Genomic DNA, 20,756 nt, shown 5'->3' on the forward strand with positions numbered 1-20,756 from the left:
TTCCTTCCTTCCTTCCTTCCTTCCTTCCTTCCTTCCTTCCTTCCTTCTTTCCTTCCTTCCTTCCTTCCTTTTCTTTCCTTCCTTTTCTTTCCTTCCTTTTCTTTTCTTCCTTCCTTCCTTCCTCTCTTCCGGCTACTTCTCATGTCCTCCAAGTTGTCTTTTCTCTAGGCTAGGCATCACCCATTCTTTTACTTGATCTTCTTCTTTCCAAATGGGCACATCCAGCTCTTAACAATGTTCATAGGGCCACAGGGAGGGGTTGAGTGTTTCCCAGAAATGGACTGAAGAAGATCTCTGAATTCCCTCCAATCAAACAAATACTGATTATGGGCTTGCAGTATGTCAGGCACCTTACTGGGTACTGAAGGTACAAAGACAGAAAAAGAACAGTCCCTATCTTCATTGAGCTTAGTGGAAAGTAGTAGGAAATGTGGGTACCCAAATCAATAAGCACAAACTAACAATGATTTGAAGAAGCAGAGAGGGAGCATCAAGAAAAGCTTGGTGCACAAGGGAGCACCTGAATTATACTTTGGAGACAGAGTGTAGAAAGTGAAGGAGGGGAAGGAGTGCATGCCTGCCATATAAAAGCATGGAGGTGGGAGACATTTAGTCAGGTACAATTAGGAGGCCAGTTTGACTGGAATCCCTCATTACATGGTATCCTGTTCATGCAAATGCAACATCTTCCTTATCTCTTTTTGTCTCTAGCTATGTTTGTCAAGCAATCATAAAAGCTCATTCATCTGCTGTACCAGCTGATCTGATGAATCAGATAAAAATGAAAATCCTTGGGAACCACACACATGGAAATTTCACACAAGGCCATACGACTTTGAGTGTGAAGTCTGAACATGTGGAAGTTAAGAAATCAGGTAATTCTCTTTGTGTTTATTATAGCCTAAATAACTTGCCTTGCTATGGTGGAATTGTGTGCGTAGAGTCCTAGACTTGGGTTATTGTATGTTATTATATGTATATATATTTAGAGAGATATTGGGTTATTATATGTACATATAACTATGTATATATTATATGTATATATAAAGATATATTGGGTTATTATATGTATATATTTAGAGAGAGATGGTGCAGGGTGAATTGAATATGAAGGGATGATATATATCTAGAAAATAAAATTAAGGGGTGAGAGAGGAATATATTGGCAGGAGAAAGGGAGAGGTAGAATGGGGTAAATTATCTCACATAAAAGAGGCAAGAAAAAGGTTTCACAATGGAGGGGAAGAGGGGGGAGGTGAGAGGGAATGAATGGACCTTACTCTCATTGGATTTGGCTTAAGAAGGGAATAACATCCCCAATCGCCCTCCAAAAAGCAAACAAAAAAGAAGGGAATAACATACACACTCAACTGGGTATCTTACCCTACAGGAAAGTAAGGGGGGAAGGAGAGAAATTATAGAAGGGAGGACAGATTGGGAGAAGGGGTAATCAGAATGCATACTGTCTTGGGGAGGAGGAAAGGGAAAGAAGGGAGAAAATTTGGACCTCAAAATCTTGTGGAAGTGAATGTTGAAAACTAAAAATTAATTAATAAACAAAGAAAAAGAAATCAGACCTTAGCATCCTGCTATATGGCTGAAAGGAGGGGAGCTATCAGTCTGAGAGGGAAGAGGCAGCTCTTAGGAATGGTGGCTGAAGAGAAGAAATAGAAACGTAAGGGTGAGGGTGCTGTAGAAAGGTCTAGAAAGGATTTAGAACTGGAAGGAACCAGAGAGAGGTCTAATCCAACCTCACCACCATCTATTTTACAGATGGGTAAACTGAGGTAAGAAGGTTCTGAGATAATTTCTCTAAACATCTTTGGCACATTTGTTTCTTTGCTTTTTGTTTCTTGTTTTACCAGTTCCTGTGACAGAGAGGAAAAGGTATGTAAAATATGTTTGAATCTCCGGTCTGGCATTTACAAGCATGTGAACTTTCCTTACCCAGAAATGCTTGCTCAGTAAAGGAGATTGGTTGGTCCTATAGCAAGAGACAGCAATAATGACAGATGCTCCTCCAGGGTGCTGCAATAGTGCCCTTGAAATGCAAAAGGGCCTATAGAAAGACCTCCAGGAGACTGTTTTGCTCCTTGAAAGAGGAGCTCTAGGAAAACACAGACTAAAATTGCATAGGATGAGGAGGGATGGATGGGTTGCCATTTGCATGGTGTGATAGTAATGGAATATAAAGATTCCCCTGTATTGGCTTGGTTTTCAAATTGATTGTGTTAAAACCCAGAGCTTGTTAATCCCACCTGTGGGATGGACTTGTTGATGTAAAAAGAGAGTCCTGAACTGGGAGGAGCTGGTGACGTAGATTTGGAGAGACACAAGAGAGAGGCAGAAGAACTTTTTGGAAGCAGAACCTTTGGAGGCAGAGAGAGACTGAGAAGATTGCTGAGGGCCACTTTGAATTGCCCTGGACTTTTGAGACCTGCCCCCTGAGCTGCCAAGGACTGAGGAGACATGGCTGTTTTGCTGGTACTTTGTCTGTCTGTTTTGCTGTTGTTTTGCCAGATTTGTCCACTGGTGAAAGACAGTCCTGTTGTTGAAGAAGTCCTGGAACCTGGCTTTTGGTTAAGAGCTCCTGAGACTGTCCTGCAGACAGAGAGTGAATACTGTCCACTGGTGAAGGACAGTGCTGTTGTTGCAGGGGTCTGGGAACCTTTCTGTTGGTTCAGAGCTACTGAGACTGTCCTGCAGACAGAGAATGAATACTGTCCACTGGTGAAGGGCAGTGCTGTTGTTGCAGGGGTCTGGGAACCTTTCTGTTGGTTCAGAAGCCCTGAAGAAGGATTTTCTTGTTGTATGTTTACAGAAATCCTGGGAGAGGGTTTTGCTAATGTTTTCAGGGGTTCTAGGACTGTTCTACAGACAGAGGATGAATTAATGAAGAGACTGGCAATGTATCTTGTGGCCTTGCTAAGTCTTGTCTCCCCAGGAACTAAGATTGCTGAGAACTTGCCTCAGGTCAAGAGGAAGAAAAGACCTCCATTTGGGTATTAAGTGCTGTGCTTAAATTTGTTGTAACTCTGGGGTAGATTCAATTGTGATCCAGGGGTGGGGAACTTTTGACCTTTTTGTGTTCTATGGTTGAACAAATGAATGTACTTTACTTAGATTGGAAACTAATCTCCATTTGAGAAGAGGGGCTTTGTGATGGACTAAATGAAGGTACAGCCTAGGGGTGGAGTAGTATTTAGAACAGGGACTTTGTAATTGATTGAATGAATGAAAGGTCCTGGGGTGGGGTAGTACTTGGAGATTATTTAACCACACTTAGTAAATGCTGTATTTTGAATGATGTCATGTTTTGATCTTCTCTGTTCTTACTTTGTCACTGAATAAAATGGAGAGCACCTATGCTGGTATTCTGAACCTTGGGAAGTTGCCTTTCCTTGGCATCACATTACACATGGATGGATAGAATATACAAATTGGTGAGATCACAGAGTCATTGAGATAGTGAACTCTAAGTGACATCAGACAGAAAGATTACTTAATCTTCCTGAACCTCAGTTTTCTCATCTATAAAACAGAGATACTTATTATATAAGTATTATACTCATACTACCTATCACACAGGGTTCTTGTGAGGAAAGTATTCTGGAAACCTTAAAGTTCTAGCCAGGGGTGAGGAACCTGTGGCCTCGAGGTCACATGTAGCCCTCTAGGTCCTCAAGTGCAGCCCTTTGACTTCACAAAAAGAGTGAATGTCTCTCTGGATGCCGCAGATTCCCTATCCCTGCTCTAGTCAAATAAGAACTGAGGTTATTAGCATCTTGTCTCAAACAATTGATCTGAGGCTGTGGGCAGAGGGAGGTGTTGTGTTCTTTTGCATTTAAGGGTCAGATAGAAATCTTTGGTTTGGGAAGCTCCTGAGCTCTGGAGAGTGGAGTCTGGGCCACTAGCCTCTTCCCCCTCAAAGATTACTTCTCTAAGTGGGCAGGTCCACAAGCCCTCAGTCAGATACTCAATTCAGTTAAATTCAATTAGCATTTATAAGGTGTCTAGCACATAAATAACATCATGCTGCCCTGGGGAAGCCAAAGACCAAAAAAGGCCTGCTCTAGGAGGTGTGGCTTGAGCTGAACCTTGAAAAGAGCTAAGGATTCCTAGAGCCCAAAGTGAAAGGGGAATGCATGCTAGGCATTGGGGATAGCCTGGGCAAAGGACCAGAGGGAGGATATGAGATGACATGAATGGGGAACATCAAGCAGAGCAGTCTGGCTGGACTCTAAGAGTGTGAATGAAGGAAAATGATGTGAAATCAGCCTGAAAAGGTAGGCTGGAATCAGATTGTGAAGGGCCTTGGGTACAGTCTGACCTCTGCCTTCCTACATGCTCCATAAATACGTGTTGACTTATTGATTAAACTTTGGGCAGACAATCCAACTACCCAGAGACAATCTGGGCCATGTTATGGGGGCACTTCAAATGTTTGTTCTCTTCCATTGCTGAGATTTTAGCAATAAAAATCCAAGTTGTCTGACCACTCCATGTATCCCACCCTGCTGGCTCATTCTTCACAGTAGACATATTGCTGGGAACAGAATCCCCAGGAAAGGTGCTCATGACCCCAGATATTTTTAACAATGCTTTATAGTTTACAAAAAAATATATGTCCAGAATCTGACCAGGCCCTAAAAGAAACCCAACCCTGTGAGGTAGGTGGGAACAAGGATTATCATCTCTGTTATAGAAATGAGGAAACTGAGGCTCAGAGAGCAGAAGGGACTTACCCAGCAGGGTCATATAGGTAATGAGTGGCAGCATCAGGGTTTGGTCCTGGATCTCTCTGGTTTCTAGTTGAGAATTCTTTCCACCATACCCCACTGTGGCATACATTGCTTTAGAAAGCATAATTCTGTACAATAAGAGTAATGAAGATGGCAGACAGTAAGTCAAAAATGGAAAGTGAGGCAGAAAAGAGGGTGAGGCAAGGAAGATCACCCAGCATGGCACCACATAGGAATGTAGCATTTAATAAATATTTGAGAAAATCATGGGTTTCCATCTAGAAAGGACCTGTTAGCCCATCTAGTCCCACCTCATTTTGCAGAAGAGGAAACTGAAGCCCAGCTTGATTGGGGAAGGGACTCACCCAAGGTCACGTAGCTAGTAATAGAATCTGGTTTTGAACCCAGATCTGAGTCCAGCTCTCATGTTGTTCTGCACTGAGCAGACCTGACTCTGGCATTCCCCTGGTAGTTTAGGTTTGATGTTGAAACAAAATGAGATACTTATAGGTCATTCAACAGTTAACAAGAAGAAATGCACTTAGCCAGAGTGGAGTATCCTGAAGTGAATCCATAGAGTCAAGCTCCTTTGATTGAGGTACCCACTGGATCTCCTCTGGATGCTTTGTTTTCAGGTGACCAAGAAGTGATGTAGTCAGTCTGAGAAAAAAATGAACTAGATATATATTTTTTCTTTTTAAAATAAGTTTTTATTGGGTGTCTTTTTTAGCTTCATCATAATTTCTTCCAGTATTCCTCCACTTCCTCTTCCTAGAGTCAACGAATAGTGGGGTTTTTTGCTTTTTTTGGAGGCGGGAAGGCAGGGCAATTGGGGTTAAGTGACTTGCCCAAGGTCACACAGCTAGTAAGTGTTAAGTGTCTGAGGCCAGACTTGAACTCAAGTCGTCTTGACTCCAGGGCTGGTACTCTATTCGCTGTACCACCTAGATGACCCTATTGTTTTTTTTAAGGGAAAAAAAGAAGAAAAAGAGGAAAAAATCAATACAATTGATCAATAAGTCAAAAAAAATCTGAAAATATGTGCAATGTACAACTCTTGTGTGCCTTCCACCTCTCCAAGGGAGACCAAAGCGTCTTCTCATCTCTTTTTTTTTCAGTCATGCTTGCTTTTTGTTATGTTTCAACATTTACTGTTGATTTTTAAAAAATAATCATTCTTTCAGTTTACATTGTTGTAGTCATTGGGTGGGTTATTTTCTTGGCTCCACCCTCACTCTGTATCAGTTCATGTAAACCTTTCCATACTTCTCTGTATTCATCACATTCATCATCTATTGCAGCACAGAAATATTGTTCTACAATTTGTTTAGCTGTTCCCCAACTGATGGCATCTACATGTTGCTATAAATATTTTGGGGGCAGTTAGGTAGATAGAGTGCTAGACCTAGAGTTAGGAAGCCTCATCTTCATGAGTTCAAATCTCGTCTCAACTAGTGGTCTAGTCCTGGGCAACTCACTTTACCCTGTTTGCCTCAGTTTCCTCATCTGTAAAATGAGAAGCATTTGGAGAATGCTGGAGAAGGAAATGGCAAACTACTCTAGTATCTTTGCCAAGAAAACCCCAATTGGGGTCACAGATAGTCAGACATGACTGAAAACAACAACTTAAATATTTTGTTATATGTAGGGACTCTTTTTTAGTAATGGACTCCTTGGGAGTATAAGGCTAGTAATGGATCCTCTAAGTCAAAAGGTATGGACAATGTAGTCACTTTATTGAATAATTCCAAACTGCTTTTGAAAGCAGTTGTATTTATTCACAGCTCCACCAATAATGCACTAGTGGGTCTATCTTCCCACAACCCTTCCAATATTGATTATTCCAATCTTTGCTAATTTATTGGATGTGAGGTAAAACTTCAGGGTTATTCTGATTTGCATTTCTCTGATTATAAATGATTTGGAGCATTCTTCCATATGGTTGTTAATGCTTTGTACTTCTTTTAGGTCTCAATATCTTTAAAGGAAAAGTTAGCCTATCTTTCATAGGAGTAAGGTTAGGATATTACTCCCACTGGTGTCATTATATTCTCCCTGAAGGTGGTGACGACAGCTTCACCAGGGGGTGGAAGATCCTGGGAAATTCTGGCTTTCTATACTCTTTGGGATAATTTGTTTTCCAAGGAAGAAAATAACTCATCAAGCAGTGGATGTGCCGAACACGGTCCCTTGCATGCAGCAGACGCTCAGTGTCTGTCGAATTGGAAGAATATCAAATTCGATTCCACAAACGTCACAGAACTTCATTTTAACATGGCTTATGATAGCTGATATTTGGACATCCTAGATAATAGCTTAAGAGTTGAGAGAGTCTAGTTCAAATCTTATCCTGTGAAAGAGAGGCAGCACAGCATGGTGGATAGATAGAGCACTACACTTGGGGGAAAGAAGACCTGAGTTTAAATCCTGCCTCAGATCCTTACTAGCTGTGAGACCCTGGGCAAGTCACAGTGCCTCATTCTCTATGCCTCATTTTCCTCATCTGTAAAATGATGGAGTTGGGTTCAATGGCTTCTAAGGTTCTTTCCATCTCTAAATCCACAGTCTTTACCATACATATGTATTATAATACCATTAGCCAGTGACATGAGTGTCCTATCCTTCAGTACCATTATCTAAGCTTCCACTGCATTCGTTGGTCAAGTATCTAGAGTATTAATATAGGAAAAAGGAAAAAAAAAGCCTCAGCTATCCATTAGTAAGGATAGTGACTCCAAGGAGCAAATCTGCTGGAACCTTGCTTTTAAATAGCTATCTGGCTCATAGAAACAGATTCAGATCTTCAAAGGACTCAGACGACATCTAGTTGAAACCCCTCATTTTACACATGTGGAAACTGAGGCCCAGAGAAATGTAGTAACTTGTCCAAGTTCACACAGGTAGTAAATGGCAGAGCTAGGCTTGGTCCTGGGTCCTCCAAACTCATATCTCATGTTTTCTCCACTGCACTAGTTACTTTTCTTTGCTTTTTTTTTGGAGGGGGAAGGCAGGGCAATTGGGGTTGTGACTTGCCCAAGGTCACACGGCTAGTTTTGTGTTAAGTGTCTGAGGCTGGATTTGAACTTGGGTCCTCCTGCCTCCAGGGCCAGTGTTCTATTCACTGCACCACCTAGCCGCCCCTCTTTTTAAAAAATTAATAGTTTTGCACTGTCTTTTTGGTTTGTGTTTTTTTTTTTTGCTTTTTGGAGGGGGGAAGACAGGGCAACTGGAGTTAAGTGACTTGCCTAAGGTCATATGGATAGTTTTGTGCTAAGTGTCTGAGGCCGGATTTGAACTCAGGTCCTCCTGACTCCAGGGCCAGTGCTCTACTCACTACACCACCTAGCCATTCCTCTAGTTACTTTTCAAGCTCTTTAAAGTGAGACTTATTTTATGTGACCAAGTAAGATTGGTCAAAATGACCTTGTAAAAGAAGCCTTGATTTTTATTTAGGGCCAAAGAATACTAGAAGTAGGAGCTTAGGGATCACCCAGTTTTCTGGGGCCCTTGTCCAACAGACATGGTAACAGATGGCCCCTATGAATCCTCTCTTTAAAGCCTGGAAAGTGCATGGAAGAAGAAACCACATCCAGATACAAAGGAACATATAAGTGGTCATTAACCAAGCCTACAGAGACAGATCAAAGCAGATGTGTTAAGAATCCTAGTCGGAATGCTACCAGAATTTGGTAAGTACAGAATCAATTTCTATTAGCTACAAATTGACATGTGCTGATTTAGTTCATATAACCAATTATGCCAGCTTCCTTTCACCATCCTGTGCCACCTCTGGACGTCACTCCTTGCTGTTGCTAATTATATTGTTTTCAAAAGAGCATGGTTCTCACAAAAAATTAGAAACCAACACCAGACATCAAAACTAATCTGATTTCTCATTTGGGTAGGGTTTGAGGTTGGCAAATGGCAGGGGGTGGGAATGTAGACTTTCCCTCTCTTAGAGCTGGAAGGGGCCTCAGTAGTGATAGGATTATTGGCTTTAGAGTTGGAGGTTATCACCAAAGGTCATCCAGTCTAACCCATCTCTGTGTAGGAATGGTCTTTAGAATCTCCTTCCCAGATTAGTGGTTTCAGAGAAATTAATGTTATGCTATTATATTAATAACTAGAATTGTGATCCACCTTTTTCCCCCTTATTTCTGTTAAAACTCATCTCTTGAAAAGGTCAGTCAGTCTCTAAAGGGCATACATGGCTAAGTGAGATTTGTTTCTAGTCCTCAAGGCACATGCTTGTTAGTTGGGGGACCCCACACAACTGGGAGACCTAATTTCTGTTTAGAGTATGAAAAGAATCTAGTCTGGGTGAGCCTTGGCCTGGAGGAGGAACCCCCTGTCTCTGGTCCCCTCCAGAAGAGTTCAGGGCAGCCCAGCTCATGAAGGAGAAAACCAGCTAGAGAGGGCCACATTGAGACTGCTTCCCCTGCCCACATGCCTTGAGCTGCTGAGTCTCACAATCAAGCCACGGTTCTCAGCAGGAGGAGTTGACTTTTAGCCCAGCTCCTCAATCAATGTCCACCAATCAGAATTTATCTTCACTTGTCAGGGGAGTTCTCTTTTGGAAGAGGTCTCTTTTAGTGTCTTTGGTTACTAAGAGAAACCATTGACCATCAATTTATTGACTGCCCTGCTAGCCTTACTTGACAAACTCTGCTTCTTGGGGTTTTCTTTTGTCTCAGGTTAATCTCCTCTTCTTGAAGACCTCCAGTGACAGGAAGCTCATTACCTCCTAAAGCATTCATTCTTCTTTGGTGCATTTTTAATGATCAGGAAATTTTTCTCTATGTTAAGCTGAAATCTGCCTCTCTAAGGCTTCTACCCAGTGCTCCTAGCTTGGCCCTCTGAAGTCAAACAAAACAAATCTCATTCTTCCTCTACATTTAAATATTTGAGAATAACTAGCATATCCCCACGACATTTTCTCTTCTCCAGTCTAAGCAATTTCAGTATTTTCAAGTGCTCTCATACAGTGGAATTTCAAATCTTCTCACTGTCTTGGATGCTCTCCTCTGGAAACTTCTTACTTGTCAGTATCCTGCCCAAAATGTGGGGCTGAGAACTAACTGTAGGAATCCAGAGGGCTCTTTGCAGTGCAGTGGAACAGAAAGCGGGCACTGAGTGGAGAGGCAATATGGGAATACGAGCTACTTAAAATCTGATTAACAAGGTGGGAAGAGGAAGAAAGAAATGCTAACAGGTCTGGAAGTATAATTTCTACCTAAAATCTTTTCACAGATTTCACAGCTGCCATTTACATTAGGGTTTTTACAGGAATTTGCTGAGAAAGCTAGTCACATAGAGGCATATTTAAATAGCTAGTAATGATGTGGACAGAGAGTTGGGCCTGAAGTCAAGAAGATGTGAGTTCAAATCTGGCCTCAGACACTTATTGGCTTTGTGATGCTGGGCAAGCCATGTAACATCTGCCTGCCTCAGCTTCTTCTTCTGAAAAATGAGAACAATAAGAGCACCTACTTCGCAGGGCTGTGGTGAGAATCAAGTAAGACTGCAAAGCACTCGGCACATAGTAAGTACTTTATAAATGTTAGCTAAAATTATTTTTAAAAAACAGGTGGAAAAGGCCCTTTAAAGGTAGAAAAATCTAGTATGTCAGGACCAGAAAGCTAGAAGGGAAATTAGAGGTCATCTAGTTTAATTTCAAGGGCAGGTAGGTAGCCCCATAGTGCCTAGACAGTGACAGGCCTGGAGTCAGGAAGCATCATCTTTTTGAGTTCAAATCTTGTCTCAGACACTGACTAGCTGGCCAAGTCACTCCACCCTATTTGCCTCAGTTTCCTCATCTGTAAAATGAGCTGGAGAAGTAAATGGAAAACCACTCTAGGATCTTTGCCAAGAAAACCCCAAATGGGATCATGGAGGGTCTGACGTGACTGAAGTGACAAGAACAAGTTCAATTTACTCATTTGACAGGGGAGGGGACTGAAGCCAACAGAGGCAAAGTGATTTGCCCAAAGTCACACAGGTAATGAAAGAATAGGATTGGGCTTCAGGTCCTGTGACTGCAAGCATGGCTTTCTTTCCATTGAGTACCTTCAAGGGGTTGCTCTGAAGCCCCCAGTGACTGTGCCCCCAGTGCAGGAAGTAGAGAGTTTGCTTTGGTAATTAGCCACAGGAGCTTCCAATTAGAAGAGCAGAGAAGTGAACATCTCATTTCTAGCAAGTACAGAGGGTGAGGAAAATGGCCTATTGCCTTGCAAAAAACTTGCCGTTTCTATTCCTGCCAGGGCTGAGTAACAGTTGTGTACACTAAGTGCATTTTGGTCTCCCTTTTAGGGGAGAAGATGAAAGGGCTGCTCTCTGCTCTCCAGATTACCAGGGAAAATGAGAGATTTCTTGGAAAAACTTCTTCAGGGGAGGAACAAAAGAGAAAATGAATCAGTAGGGGCATGAATTCTACCCTGTTTAGGAGGAATGTGACAGAGAGGAAGGGAAGAAGCAAACACTTAGAGCTATCTAAGAGGTGTGAAGGCCTGAGAGCTGGACCCTCGGATGGAGAAGCCCCAAGGATTATGTGCCAACAGTGCCACCAGAAGAGAGGCCATTCCATACTGGCTAGGGCAAGAGAGGCAAGTTGGGTCTGATACCCTAGGTTTGGAGAGAGTAGATGTCAAAGAATTCAGAGAAAGGATAGATAGGATCTCTGAAGGATAACATTTAGTTGATAGAAACACAAAAACAAACTGTTCCAATGAGGAAGATGAAGAACTGTCTAAGGAATTAATTTGAATGCATAGGGAACTTTCATTGGTCAACTTAGATACTAAAAATGCAGCTAGATAACTCAGTGAATAGAGCACTGGGCCTGGAGTCAGGAAGACCTGAGTTCAAATGTGACCTCAGACACTTGATAGCTCTGTGATCCTGGGCAAGTACCTTAACCTCTGTTTGCCTTAATCCAGTGGAGAAGGAAATGACAGACCACCCCAGTGTCTTTGTCAAGAAAACCCCATGGACAAAGAGTCACACATGACTGAACAACATATATTTCAGACACAGCCAATGTGGGAATTTATTTTGTCTGACTATATTTGTTATAATGGATTTGTAAAATGTAACTTTTCTTAAATTTGACTTTTTTTTTCAATTTTTCTTCTTCTAATGCACCCCATTCCCCATGGAAAAAAAGACAAAATATTATAACAAATATGCATAGTCAAGGAAACAAAATTTCTGCATTGGTTATGTCCAAAAATGCATATTTCATTCTATATCTTAAGTCTATCCCCTCTGTTCCAGGAAGTCGTTATTGGTCCTCTGGAACCTTGTTTGGTCTTTGCACTTAATCAGAATTCTCAAGTCTTTCTGAGTTGTTTGTCTTTATAATGTTATTGTATAAAGTGTTCTCTTGGTTCTGCTCACTTCACTCTCCATTAGTTCATATTGGTTTTCCCAGGTTTCTCTGAAACCATCCCTTTAATCATTTCTTATGGCACACTAGCATTCAATTCCATTCATGTACCCTACATTTATTCATGTATTCCCTGACCGATGGGCGCTCCTTTAGTTTCCAGTTCTTTGTCACTACTATAAATATTTTTGTTTATATAGATCATTTCCCCTCTTTCTTTGATCTCTTTGAGAGTATTGGTCTTGTAGAGGTATATAGAAGACTCAAAGAGGTTGGTGATTTGGGGACAGAGTTCCAAATTGCTTTCCAGAATGGCTGGACACAGTTCCAATGGCACATTAATTTCTTGTTTTCCTGCAGCCCGTCACACATCTGTCACTTTTCCTTTTTGTCAACTTTGCCAATCTAATGGATGATTAAACTTTAGCAACCTCAGAGTTGTTTTAATTTGCATTTTTCTAATTGGTAGCAATTTGGAGCATTTTTAAATAAAGCTATTGATGGCTTAGATTTTTTTCCTCCAAATATTGCCTTTTCATATCTTTTCATCACTTATCAAATGGGGAAACAAAAGGGTTTTTTCCCCAAAAGGTAGTGGAGCTAATGATAAAGTTGACAGAAAAGAGAAGGAAAAGGAAAAGAAGATCACTAAAGCATTTTTAAAAATGTACAGGAGAGAAGAGAAGGAAGACCAGAAGGAATGAATCATAGACAAGCATGACAGCTTTTGAAAGTTACATGTTTTTCCTTTAAAGGAAAAATAAGATGCATATTATAGAGATTCATAGTTTCATGAAGATGGAAGCAAGGTGCAGAAACCGAGGATAAACACAAAGGAATAGTACAGAACAATGTCAAAAGAGATGTAAACATAGTGTCAGCCATACCCTGAGGCTGGTGGTTAAAAGCTAAGGATAACAAAAAAGTCTTTTTTAGCCATATTGGACAGCTAAGTTGTACAATGGCTAGAGTGTTAGACCTGGAGTCAGGAAGACCTGAGTTCAAATCTGACCTCAGACACTTACTAGCTGTGTGACCCTGGAAAAGTCATTTAACCTCTGCTTGCTTCAATTTCCTTATCTGTAAAATGGAGGTAACAATAATGGCACCTAATTCCCACAGTTGTCATGATAACAAAATAAGATATTTTTAAGCACTTTGCAAACCTGAAAAGACTATATAAATGCTATTATTATAACCATCATTATTTTCATTATATTATAGGGGTGGGGATAAGAGGAAATAGTCCCTTGTTAAGGATCTTTGTTCTGTAGCATGATATCATGAAAGAACCCTGCGTTTTGTTTCAAAGAGCCTAGTTTTAAATCTCAGCTTTGATACTAACTAACCAGGCAATCTTGGGCAATTCACTTTACCCATAGAGGCCTCATTTTCCTTGTATCTAAAAATGGGAGACAGTGATCTGTGAGATTCCTTTCAGCTCTGTTGTCTAAGCCTCTATGAATCATAGGATGCACAAGGCTTTATTCATCTATGATTGACTCATCATGCTCTCCATGGTCCATGTTCCAAACCTTTGTTTCTTTCCTTACTTCTATTTTGTATGTGTTGAGTTCCTAGGTATTCACAAGGGGTGGGGAGGGGCTGGGTGTGATCATGTATTTGGTCCTTGACCTAGACCTTGAGATACCTACTGCTTATCCAGAAGGAGCTCTCTAACCTTCAGTTGGTGATACATATGTATGACTAGAGTTAGGCAAAAAGATGGATTCTGGAATCATCCCAAATACCATATCTCAAAATGAACTCCTAAGAGTGAATGATCACAAAGACAGAATGTTGAGAGAGGAAAGAAGAGGGCCAGGGCAGATTGAAGGGTTGGAAATGGATGATGAGCCAACAAAAGAAACTGAGAAAGCGCCTTTGGATAGTAGAAGGAGAGCCAGGAGAGAGCAGTGTCACAGAAGCAAAGGGAGGAAAGGGGGTCCAGAAAGAAGAAGTTGTTTTTAGAATAAAAAACTGCAGAGTCCTGAGCTTGCCCTTTATCTGGAGGCCAGAATTGTCAAGACTCCTCAAGAAAGGACAGCAAGAGAAAGAAAAACACCCACCCTCTTCTTTTTCAGCACTATTGATACTGAGAATGGCAAATTGAGTTGGGGAGCCCCCCACTATAGACCATGTAAACTTCTCCAGGCACTTCCAGATAAGATTGTCGACCTTGAAGATATTCTCATAATTGATGGTGAGAGCTGATTAGACATATATTCAAAGACTGGGGCTAGATTACCTACTTGACATAAGACCAGACAGTGTAGGCGAGACAGCCACACTTTTAGAAAACCCAATTAAATAATCGGGTCTTATAAAGCAGATAAAATGTGGGGGGTGGGGGTGAGGAGGAGAGTCATTATTCACTCTTACAAAGGGAGTAATTGCAAAGTCCTTTTAGGTAGCCAGCACTGTGAGAATGTTTGAAATGTTATTCAAGTTATAAAAATTCAATTTCAAAATAACTTTCCAGGCTCCAATCTATGCATGAGACAGACCTGTCTACAGTGAATTGAAAGAAAATCTAGGTATAGAATTCTTAAAATCTTGCCCAGAGAAGGGCAAAAAATACTGGCCAAGGAGCAGTAGATTTCTTTTAAAAATATTTTATCGATTTTTAAAATTATTGTTATTTCCCCCAGTACTCCCATGGAATCTTCTCTTGTAATAAGGTCATAGAGTTTGACAAAACAAACACAAATTGACCACATCTGACACTGCATCTCTCACTCTGCATCTGCCATTCCATCACCTCTCTGCAAAGAGGAGAGAGATCCCTCCTCATCAGACTTCTGGAGTCAAGATAGGTTGTCTCACTGATCCGAGTTCTGATGCATTTTAGTAACGTTTTCCTTTACATGATTATGGTCATTGTATTGACTGAGCAACAGCTAATTTCTCAGCTAAGGAAGAATGTACAAGGAATTTGGTTGCCATAGAAACCACATCTTAAGGCAATCAGGACCTATTCTATTTTTCTGTCGTCAAAACAATTCTAAGAGAAGTTGCTTTCCCCATCATTATAGACAGCATGGTAGATAGAGCGCTGGATAGGGAGTTGGGAAAGTCTAGATCTTCTTCTGACTGTGTAACTCTGGACAAGTCACTTAACTTCTCTGAGCCTCAGGGGACTCTTTAAGAATATAAATTATAGAGTAGTTGTAATCTGTGTCGCTGGAGGAAATTCCCACACAGGTCACTGACTTAGCTCCTGATGCTTTTTCTCCTGTGGGCTGGAATCTTTTGACAAAAAAAATGTCCCTACTAGAAGTCATGGAAACCTATTTCCAAGATCATATTTCAGCTCTCACATCTGACACTTATGAGATGAGTGACCCTGGTCAAATATCTAGACCTCCCTGAGTCACAGTTTCCTCATCTGCAAAATGGGATGATATTAGCATATGTATAAAAAGGTGTGTTATTGAAATCAGTTTATGAAATATTATAAATGACTATGCAAAGTTTAAAATGACTACATGAAAATGAATTATTAGTGAGATTTGAACCCAGGTGGGTTCTACACACAACCCCATACTTACAAGAAAGACTACTTTGGGGTGTGGATTATTGGAATCACTCAAGAATCTTTCCCTTTCCAAAAAAGTTTGCCACGGGATTTGAGACACTCTTTGGGACCTGGATAGGCCAGATGTGATTTACTCACAACTTTGTCAGAAAGAAAGAAATCAAGGTCCCTCCCACTTTCATTTGGTTCAATCTGGCTGAACATTTCCTTATTTGTCCAAATTCAGGGGAGATGGAGAAGAGTCGAGATAAGGCATCTCCCTCCCTTCCTTAAAGAGGTAGGAAATATGGATGAGGACTGACGCATATACTGCCAAACGTAGTCAACACGTTAGCTAGTTTTGCTGAACTGCTTTTCAATTCTTTGTTACAAGGGATGGCTCACTGGGAGATGGAAGATTTATGTGGACATGAATGTGATGTCTAAAAAAGTTATCCATAAAAATAAGATAAAAATTTTTTTAAAGTTAGTGAGCAAACATTAGATGGAAGGACTTTAAAAAATCCCCACTCTAACACGGCTTCACCATCGTTGTCTGATCTGTTGTAGAGAATACCAATGACATTGTTGAGCACGTTTTTAGTCCGATCCATTACTCCCCAGGCCTGAACCAAAGAGAAATCAAGATTATTGTTTTGAAGGTGTCTGCCATCTCAAAATGTGATGAATTAAGTCTGAATCTAGCAGAGATCCCACTACAGGTCCTTGATGTGGTTTGGGGGACTGGATTGCTGCCTGATCAGCCCTCGCTAAGCAATGAGTAAGTAAGAAGTGACAAGCTTCTCTAGGCCTCATTTTTCATCTTTTTCCAAGAGAGGGGGTTAGGCCAAATGACCTCTGAGGCCCTTTCCAGCCTTACAGAGAGGTCAAGAGGAGAAAATGGAGGCCTGGAGAGGCCATATGATTTGCTCAGGGTTACAGGTATCCATTGGAACCTAAGTTCCTTAAGGCCAGGAACTGGTTTTGGATTTGTTTGGATCCAGCACAGTGCTAGGCACATAGTAAGCACCTAGTAACCGAGTGACTTTGGCTCAGACTGGCTTATCTTAGTCAAGAAAAGGGGGCCCAAGACAGAGTCAAACAAGGGCTGGATGACCTGTCTTTTGGGGAATGGTTTGCACTAGGTGACCTATGAACTCTCTTCCATCTCTGGAATTTTATGAGTCTGTGACTTTTGTGAAGTGGTCATTATTTCACAATCTAAACCCACCTTCTGGTCCAAATCTCAGTATCTGCCTAGATGAATCAACCAATCATCTGCCCATTATCTTTCCAGTGCTGTACTGAGGCCTATGAAAGATGCAAATGAATGAGAGCATATGGCCCCTGACCTCAAGCAGTTTGCAAGGAGAGAGTAATGAGTGTCTCTTTAGGGATATAATCTGGTGAACTGAGTTTAGATTCTGTGGAGGACAAAGAACTGGACACTTACTTAAATCCCAGACACTGCCTAGCTACATCACTCACTATGGGCAAATTATTAAAGTTTTCAGAGCCTCAAGTCTTAATAGAAAGTAATATACTGGGAGTGGTTTCCCTCCTTTCATCCATTCCAGGGTTGTGCTTTGGCTACAATAAAGTACCCTCTGTTACCATCATTACAAAATGAGCCACAGACACACAGAAGGGAAAAATCCATGGAGGTTCAAGTAGTCAAGGATGATTTCCTGGAGGAAGCAGACCTTTAGCTCAATACTAGGACACAGGTAGAGGTCATAAAGGAAAGGGAAGAAGTGAGACTATTACAGACCAGGGACCAATGTCATGAACAAATGTATGGAGGTGGGAATGAGTTTGATAAATGTACCAAGGACAGTGAAGAGGCCTAGAACAGAGGGTTTACGTGCATGAGCAGGAGGGGAGCAGGATGGGGTTGGGCAATTATGGAAGGCCTTGAATGACAAGCAAAGAAGTTTGGATTTGATACAGTGGGTAATAGAGAGTCCTTAATAGTAATAATGATAATAATACTAATGGCATTCAGTGTGGTAGAGTAGATAGAGAGCTGACCTTGGTGTCAAAAAGACTGGGCTTAAATCCTGGGTCTCTGATACATATTGACTATGTCACCATGGGCAAGTCATTTAACTTCTCAGTACCTCAAGGACTCTCTAATACTATATGTTTCAGATGAGCTGTGCATCTGCATCTGCAGAGGGGGTTTCCACACTGGGAGTCCCCTAAAATGACCAAATCTCAGGTCCATACTGACAATGACAATGATAACAGAAGTCATTATTATTCCCCATTAGTAAGTAGATTTAGAAACAGAAGTTAAGAGGTTAAAAAAACTTCAAGTCACACTGCTACTAAATGGTAGATTCGGAAGTCAAACTCAGTACTTCTGAGTCTCCTATACTCTACTTGTCCTTCGTGAACATTTATTACTAATTGTGGATGGAGTGCCAGGCCTGGAATCAGGAAGACAGAGTTCAAATCCAGTCTCAGACAGTTCCTAGCTGTGTGATCCTGGACAAGGCACTCAAACCTCTGTCTGCCTCAGTTTTGTTCTCTGTAAAATGGGGATAGGAATAGCACCTACCCCCCAGGGTTGTTGTGATGATTAAGCTCTTTGTAAGCCTAAAATAAATAAGTAAATAAATAAATAATAAACAAACAAATAAATAAATAAATGCTAGCTAACAGCATTATGTTGTTATTAGTAGTAGTAATAGTAACTGACATTTACATATCACTTTAACACCAGCCCAGCTAACACCAGCTTAGCTAAGTTCATAAAAACTCATCACCAGGTTGGCTGTAGGGGGAATTTATCGATGCCTTTTTTACAGAGCCTAAATTTCCCTTGATATCCTTTCCCTATCCTCTCAGAGTCCTTCCATAATACAAAGACATTTATCAAAAGAAAAAAGGAAAAGAGGAAAAAGAGGGAGGACAAGACTAATAGCTACATCAAAAAACATCTTACAATATACACAATGTTCCACATTCATGGACAGCCCTCTCATCTCCCCTCACCCCCATCAGAGTTATTTATAATGCAACACTCTAGTTCCAGAAGGATGCCACAAGCCCTCTGGTACTCAGGAGTGATTGTGGTGGGAAAAAATTCGTCTCCTGATGGCCAGTCCTTGGAGATGAACCTCTCTAAATTTAGCTAGGCTGCTCCTTGGCCTAGACTGGATGCCAAATACATGGTCCATCACCGGGACTGTATGGGAAACTTTTCCAGCTTAGCTGAACCTGCCAAGGCCCTACCCTTTTATCTTCCACAATAAGAAATCTTACCTGATGAACCATTTTAGCTAATGACTATAGCTAGGTGGTATATAATGGATGGTACTAGATATGGAGTAAGGAAAACCTGAGTTAACCAGTTGCATACACTGGGCAAATCTCTTAGTTTTCACTTGACCTCAGTTTCTTCTTCTGTAAAATGGGAATAATAGCACCTCCCTCACAAGGTTTTTTGAGACTCAAATGAGACAGCATATGTAACACACTTTGCAAACCTTAAAGTGCTTTAGAAATGCTGAAATAACCCTCATGGTGTGGTTTTGAAAAAAAACTTTTTTGAAAGGATCTTGAGGACAATTGACCAGGTAGGTTACAAGATGGAATTTTCTGGGAAGACCGCCAATGTAACTGCGGCCTCATTGGCTTTAGCTGTGCTTCAGGTGGAGGAGCCATTTGAAGGCATTCACTCCTATAAGGAAGGTATACACCTTGAGGTGAGTGTAACCCAGGGCCACTGGATGACAGGCTCAGGGAAGGAGAAGACTCTATGTGGGGATGGAGAAAGGTGTCCTTTCTTCAATAGTGTCCCAAGGGATCATTTAATTATTCCTGTAGTGTATATGTGATGTATGTGGATGTTTTAGCAAGAAAATGACTCTCTTTCTTTGAAACATGGAGGCTTTCCACCTGGGATGGTAGTGACCATGCTGGACTTGGGGGCCCTGCTCACTGGGCAGAGTTTTTTCATATCTTCCCTCATTTTAAGGTCTCCCTCCACAGGTTTATCTAGACAGTCTACCTCACAGGATGACTTTGGCTTCCATCTATTTGCCTAAATCACTGAAGAAGAGAATTCCTTTCAACCTCTGGAAGATCGTCTTTAGCTTCTTTGGGCAAACGTCAATCTTTAAGGTACAGCCTTACATTTAGGGAAGGGATCAAGGTAGTTAACAATTCCTACTATTTTGTGTTGTGAGCATAGTAATATTTCTCACTTTAAATTGCTCTCCAATTATCTGAATGCACTCCTGGCCCACCACATGAATAACCATTTCCTGTTTGAAGAATCTGCCAAGTTTTATTCAAAAAGACAAGCGTTTACTAAGCACCTACTATGAGTCAGGCCCTATTCTAGGTATGGGAGAGACAAACAGAGAAAGAAAAATGATCTTTGCTCTCAAAGAGCTTACAATCTGCTATGGAAAATAATTTGTACACAAAATGCAAATAGAAATATACACAAAAGAAATGCAAAGTAATTTCAGGGGTCCACCTTAAAGGGATCAGGAAAGACTTCATGGAGGTAGTGGTGCCTGAGCTGAGTCTAAAAGATAGTCTAGAAGTTCCAAGGAGTGAGAAGGGAAAATGTTCCAGGCACAGAAATAGGAGATAGAATGCTGTGTATGGCCGAATTAGACAGTGTGTGAGGGGGTCTTAATGTGAAATCTGTCAGATTAGAGCCAGTTTATTCATATAGAGGCCTTTTATTTTTTGTATTGCAATAATTTATCAATATACTCCCCCCAAAATTATTAAACCCCATTTGTAACACACACACACAACAGTTAAAGCAAAACCGATTGACAAACTATATCTGACATTGTATGCAACCTTTTGTACCTGTAGGACCCCAACCCTCTACCAAGAGGAGGGAAGTATATTTCAATGGCTGTTCTTTTTAAAATTTCATTTCTTCTTTTCAGTTAACAAGCATTTATTTTCTCTCCCTCTAATTCTCCCCATCTCGTTGATAAAAATATTCATAGTCAAATGGAAGCAAATTTCCTCATTGGCCATGTCCAAAAATATCTGTCTCCTTCTGTACCTTGAGTTGATCAAAATTGGGCAATGACTTGTATTCTTATAAATTTGACTCAATTCTCTGTATATTTTA

At 41.0% G+C, this 20,756-nt stretch overlaps 2 protein-coding genes across 2 annotated transcripts in view; both read left to right on the forward strand.

Moving 5' to 3' along the window:
- Positions 1–20,756, forward strand: part of VGLL1 (vestigial like family member 1) — a 286,608-nt gene that overhangs the window by 82,399 nt on the left and 183,453 nt on the right. The window lies entirely within an intron of this gene.
- Positions 761–20,756, forward strand: part of LOC138150700 (adhesion G-protein coupled receptor G2-like) — a 55,523-nt gene continuing 35,527 nt past the window's right edge. Inside the window, exons 1-2 of the mRNA XM_069074141.1 lie at positions 761–875; positions 8,301–8,431. Of these exons, the coding sequence (XP_068930242.1) occupies positions 8,416–8,431 (16 nt within the window). The 5' untranslated portion in view covers positions 761–875; positions 8,301–8,415. The remainder of the gene's footprint in view (positions 876–8,300; positions 8,432–20,756) is intronic.

Source organism: Petaurus breviceps, unplaced genomic scaffold (assembly GCF_028583685.1).
Source record: "Petaurus breviceps papuanus isolate PSGF00001 unplaced genomic scaffold, PetGlider_PUasm1.0 90881, whole genome shotgun sequence".
Lineage (NCBI taxonomy): Eukaryota > Metazoa > Chordata > Mammalia > Diprotodontia > Petauridae > Petaurus > Petaurus breviceps.